Source organism: Pseudomyrmex gracilis, unplaced genomic scaffold (assembly GCF_002006095.1).
Source record: "Pseudomyrmex gracilis isolate BER0280 unplaced genomic scaffold, ASM200609v1 scaffold_175, whole genome shotgun sequence".
NCBI classification, from domain to species: Eukaryota; Metazoa; Arthropoda; class Insecta; order Hymenoptera; family Formicidae; genus Pseudomyrmex; species Pseudomyrmex gracilis.
Genome location: NW_018020759.1, coordinates 118,732 through 124,934, shown reverse-complemented (window position 1 = coordinate 124,934; position 6,203 = coordinate 118,732). Strand labels below are relative to the sequence as shown.

At 35.4% G+C, this 6,203-nt stretch overlaps 1 protein-coding gene across 5 annotated transcripts in view; it reads right to left on the bottom strand.

The window, feature by feature from the left end:
• Positions 1 to 1,105: 1,105 nt before the first annotated feature.
• The window catches only part of LOC109857848 (protein-tyrosine sulfotransferase), an 83,755-nt gene continuing 78,657 nt past the window's right edge, over positions 1,106 to 6,203 (bottom strand). For all 5 annotated transcript variants that reach the window (XM_020434594.1, XM_020434598.1, XM_020434595.1 and 2 more), the window contains 6 exons: positions 5,048 to 5,181; positions 4,037 to 4,145; positions 3,112 to 3,306; positions 2,512 to 2,765; positions 1,877 to 2,074; positions 1,106 to 1,572 (listed from right to left, as the gene is read on the bottom strand). In XM_020434594.1, the coding sequence (XP_020290183.1) occupies positions 1,458 to 1,572; positions 1,877 to 2,074; positions 2,512 to 2,765; positions 3,112 to 3,306; positions 4,037 to 4,145; positions 5,048 to 5,181 (1,005 nt within the window). In that variant the 3' untranslated portion in view covers positions 1,106 to 1,457. The remainder of the gene's footprint in view (positions 1,573 to 1,876; positions 2,075 to 2,511; positions 2,766 to 3,111; positions 3,307 to 4,036; positions 4,146 to 5,047; positions 5,182 to 6,203) is intronic.

Genomic DNA, 6,203 nt, shown 5'->3' with positions numbered 1-6,203 from the left:
TCGTTATTTTTCTAAAATTACTAGAATTGTCAAAATCTATGAACAAAAAACAAATACATGTAATATACATAAATTACGGAGGACAAAAGTTTTACAACTATTGTATTTACATTTACACATAAGTAATATAAAGGATGATTCAAACATCTGTTTTTTTTTTTCTATCAAATTGCATTTAAATCCACATTGAAAAACGCGATGGCTCGAAATTTTCTTCAAAAACACTTTGAAGAAACATATCTAAGTTTTTAATTACAGCAAATATTGTGTTTTTTAAACTAATAAAAAAAAATTATTTATCTTAGTTAACAGATGTACATAACTACATCGTTTGCGCCGATCTAATTTATATTAATTTAATTTTTGATGCCTTGTGTATGTATTTATAATTTTAAAATATATCTACTAACAATGGTCATTTTTTATTGGCTGAAAACGCCGGGAGAGTGATAGCTATGTGTTAAATAAAAAATATGGCGAACGTAAAAAATATTTAAAAAAATGTATTTGGTACAATTGAATTTTAAATTGATCTCTCTCGTTGCTAAGTACCCTAAAAAATGCATCTTCTTCTAAACTCACTGGCCGTTGTTGGTCGATGTTGTCTTAATAATAATAGAAAAATCGAAATAGATGTAATATTCTTGTTGTTGGATTCGACTTATACAATATATATATAGCTAACAAGAACGCAAAAATGTGATCCGTACATTAATTACTTGAACGCAACAATTGAAACAAAATTATTTTATGTCTTTTTACAAGTGTACAAACATGTTAAACTCTCGCCAAAGCAACGAATAATTTGCATAACAATCGAAGCTAATTACTTGCAATGTGTTCGACGATGTTTAGAAACAACAGAACAATGTTAATTGAACAATGTCACACCTATTAAAGAATAACGTTTTTTTTTTGTTTTTTTACTATTGAAAACATATTGCTACTTAAAAACAAGTAATCATGTAATTAATTAAACTAGTAAAAAATGCTTCGGAAATAAGTGACCAAACTTATTCCTGTTTCAATATACTTATCCTTATTGAAAAATTCCTGAAATATTACACATGTGAAAATCCGGCACTTATTTCTGAATCATTCTGTATTTTTTTTTTTTTTTTTTATTTTTTTTATAGTCACGGCCTAGTCGCAAGTCTTTTTAGGTTTTCATGACTATCGGGAATAAGTAAACATCGCGTGATCGATTAATCCCTTGTCCACGCACATCGTCGAAACGTGATAACAGAGAAGATTGATTGAGAAAATACGACAAACGCGATTAATCGATGTGTCGTGTGTATGCACGTGTGTGTGTGTGTGTGTGTATGTTTTTACGACAATCAAGTTTACTTTGAAAGTACAAGAAGGAGAACTCCGTACGGAAATCCTAAGTCGGTCGTCGGACTTAGGATGGTAGTTGGCTACGTGTCGCGCGTGTCTAGAAGAATCACGCGGGGTCACGCGACTGGGGCCGTACTAGAAGCAGCTTCCTCGTTGCTGATTTCTATCGGTTTATGCGCTAAGTTATATTGTCGCGCCTTCTCTTCCCACAGTTTTTCGCCCGCCAACACCCTGCAAGAAAGAACAAACGTTAGATAAAAATAAATCGAAAAACAAGAGGAAAAAAAAATATTTTTTCAAATAATTATTGAAAAAATCCTTTGATCTTTTCAAAATCATAAAAAAACATGTACCTAAAATAAAAATCTTCGAGTTATCGTATCAATATTATGTTACATTTTTACACTATTTTTTATATCAAGTTGAGCCTAGACTCACTGTTGCTTAAATATCATTTGTTTGCGAGCTGTTTTGTATATGTAACAGCCGTAACGACCATATGGCGTGACAAATATATATATATATGTATATATACCGTTTGGTGTTGTCGCTAACTAAACTATCCGGAGCGCCGTAGACGGGTGGATTCGCGTAAGGATCGTAGCCAAGCACAGAGAGCATCGGTGCGATATCTGCCATCTCTCTCACCACGTCCTCGGGAATGTTACCAACCCACTTAGTCAGAGCCGCTAGATTTACAGGCTTTATGATTTGATCCGATGATCTCTCGACTCTGTCGTAAAAAATAAAAAAAAAAAAAAAAAAACATAATTTCAACGTCATAATTAATACAGCAACATCAGTGCTATATTAATTACATTTTATTTTTTGCCATATAGTATATTAGCATTTCGCGCTATATATTACATTATTAATGAAGTATTATTATATTTTATCTAAAGTTATATATTATATTACCTTAACATTAATTATACGTGAGAGAGGCATTGTTTTATTCCGTTACATTCATTATTTCTGCATTAAATTATGCAGAAAATTACTTTGGCAATAATAAGCAACGTGTGTGTACACACACATCATGTATTGTTTTAACTCGTGCGCAAAACAAATTATATACATTCTCTAATTCGGAGGAAATATATCTCGTGTGTGCGGATAAATTAATTTAGATGTGCGCGCCGTTTCCTCTATTTTCTTTTTTGTGCTTACTTGCTAAGGGGCACTCCGCCGGGTTTGTTAATATATTCCTCGTGATGCATAACAGACTCGTTCCACGGTACGTCCAAATAATTTAATATCTTCTTCATCCATTGGCGCGGATGCAGCACCAGCTGCTCGTAAGGAACTATCAAACATCTCTCCGGACCCAGCTCCTTACACTGGCCGTACATTACGGAAATTGCGTGATTCCATCTTATCAAAGACTGTCGGTAAGATGATAAATCGAACCCCGTTATGGTAACCTGCGGAGGGGAAAAAAAAAAACAAAAAAACGTATCGCTAAAGTTCTAACTTGTATCGAATTAAATTAGTTTTTTTTTTATTTTGCGTATCATCGAAATTATCCGCACAATTGAAAAAAAAAAACAGATACAGAACACACACAAAAACAAGATATAAAATATTATACAGCAGAAATGCGCTTTTATACGATAAAAACGGATTTTGCAATCTGTCAAAAACAGAACGCGACGCGTCGAGTAATGTTGTTCGAAATAGAAACGATAAAACTCTTTTTATACGACGCAATTCAATAATATATATATATTTTTCGAAAGAATAACGCGCGCGCGCAAGGTTCTCTCATACCTTCCTGGAGATGATGGAATGCACCGTGGCGCGTCCGTCGCGTACCATGAATATAAATTTGGCGTTCGGAAAAAGTTCGAGGATGTATGAGCCCATCTTCAGAGTGAGTGGATCCTTGTTGCACAATCTCGGCGCGGGCTCGGCGTGTCGCGCTATTATCTCCAAGCAGAACGCCGCTATCGCGCTGTCTATTACCTAAAACGGGAGAAAAAAAAAAAAAAGAAACGTACTCTCTTTTGATATTCGAGTTCTCGAGGATCTCGAGAATTCAGAACTGCTATGTTTCTTACCACGTTTTCCGTTTTAACTTATTCGAGAGATATATATATATATATATATATATTTCAAAAGTTTCAGATAGCGTGCGCGTGTGTAAATTTTAATGTTCGTTAAATCTTAGAGACGAAGTGAGTCTTTTGAGAAGTTACTGTCGGCGTCTTACACGTACCAGCTTCTGAGTTAACACGTCCAACTTATGATTCCGCGCGGAAGCAAAACTTCATACAAATTTTGCTTAATGCAAAATATTCAAGCTGTGTAAGTACACACACACACACACACACGTACATGTATCTTTTTTTTACTTTTACTTACTCCGTCGAGGACGGAAGAGCGTCGATTTAAACGCCGGGGCGTATTTGAATAAATGCGTCGTGTATTGCGGAGAAAAGTTTTTCCGTGTAGCACGCCTGACATTTTTCAAAAAAAAAAAAAGAAAAAAAGAAAAAAAAATAAAGTACAGAAAAGTATCGCTCTCGATAAATACGGAAAACGCCGAGAACTTTTTGCCACTCGAGAATTTTTCGCGAGATGATGCTTAAGTTATTTGAAACTGTCTTGGTGTTGAAATATACCTACTTTTGCACCCGCTCGTAACTCGCGTTACTTTCCCCCGAGGGGGGCTCACATATTCCGGAACACTTACTTCTTTTGAGATTCCCGCCTCGGTGAGCCGTACGTTCTCCTTCTCAGACTTGGACCAATGCATCTTCATCTGGAGAATCCGCGGTATGACTCTAGTCTCCTGTCCGCACCTTGAATGATAATAATTCAATCGGTTATCCACACAGCGCCATAAACTTTCGCTAAAATTCGTCTTATTTTTTTGTGATCAAAAATATTTAAACCAAAGGCCGATACGAGCATAAAATTACAGGATGGTCGTGTATAATAATTTGTCTTTATTGAAAAATTCTAGACGTTTCGGTCACACAATTTTGGACCTTCTTCAGTAGTACATAATTAAGTTTAATTGAGAAGTAACATTGTAGTACACAACATCACTAACAAATAGATGTCAAATTTATACAATAATATAATGTGTACTGCATAATAATATAATGTGTACTGTATAATAATATAATGTGTATATTATTGTATAAATTTGACATCTATTTGTTAGTGATGTTGTGTACTACAATGTTACTTCTCAATTAAACTTAATTATGTACTACTGAAGAAGGTCCAAAATTGTGTGACCGAAACGTCTAGAATTTTTNAATAAAGACAAATTATTATACACGACCATCCTGTAATTTTATGCTCGTATCGGCCTTTGGTTTAAATATTTTTGACTATTTCACGAGCGATTGATTGAATTTTTTGTGATCAATCTGTAAAAAAATAAAATTGTACGTATCTTACAGTACATTTTATAAATTATTATATAAATTATTACGTATTAATTATATAAATGGATATTTGCGTTCGGGTTGTGGATATGTTTTCTCAATGTAGAGGTAAAACTTAATTCTACCAAGGTTTTAGATATCGAGACGTCTCTTTTCTAGTTATGTGTTGTAAAAACAAAAAAAAACACACACACACGCATACGTGTTCCTTTTGTAATTTTACTGTCTTAAGAAAACTATGATAAAACTAATCTAATTTTTTCTATTACATTGCTATCGCTGGGTAGGAACCACAATATTCTCACCTTACATCAGGGTGCGCGTCCAACATGGCACGCATCAGAGTTGTACCCGATCGTGGTACGCCACCGATGAAAATAAGCGGCATGGAACGGTCGTACGTATACTTTTTGTGATCAAACGGCCCGATGACGTATTTCTGCACATTGATATACAATATATATATATATAAAAAAAAAATAGTTAACAAATTATATCGCAATACAATATGAAAGTAAAGAAAAAAACAAATTACACGCGGCCTCTTGTAATAAAAAAAAAGAACACGACTGTCAATTGTAACTTCGTCATGAAGTGTCCCTAAATTTTGTCCGCGAGATTGACCGTGTCGTTATTTCCTCCACTCCGCGTCTGTCGCTCAACCGACGCTTTTATGACACTCCAGCGAGCGGTAAAATCTATTTATCGGTCCTCCATCATGTTTGCCATTCTTTTAAAGAAACCGAAGGTATCTGGGGTCACGCTATACGTGATACCATAGCTCGTTCGCGGTCAAAGACCACGCTAAAATTGTTCGAAATTACAAAATTCCAAAACTAAATTTTAAATTTTCATCAAAAATCACGAAAACTCAAGAACCGTAGTTTATTTGCATTTTCGCGAGCGGAAAATTTCATAGTGTCTTAATTAAGCAGACAAATTTACAAGCAAAAATCTCATTTTAACTTTATGACGGACAGTTCGTAACCTACACTAGGGGTTATTCGACGGATAATGGGTAACAAGAGTGAGTAGGGGGCTTAGAAATACTTTAGCAAGTTACGCTCATAAATGAGTGGAACATAAAGTCTAACTCGTCGTTCGTTCCGGTATTTTAGTCGTAACTACCTTAACGCAATTAAAGTAAGTCCGCAAGAAAATTAATAAAAGCGCGACGCGAAACCGGCGGGTCGAGGAAGAAGAAGATCGGGGAAGAGACGTGGCAGTTGGCTCGAAAAGTTTAGACAGGACTCGGTGTATCGACTTCGTCGATGGCAACACAAGTTTGTCAAACTATTCTTCGTGGGAACGCCAAGCATCCTTTTCCGTTTAACGGACTGCCGGCAGTAGCAATAGCAGCGGAGTTTGGGCGTTGATTAAGACCCAAGACGAAGCTTTACGAGTTACAATTGTTGTCGTACGTCCGTTATTACACTGGTCTGACGTTGCAGTTCAACGTTG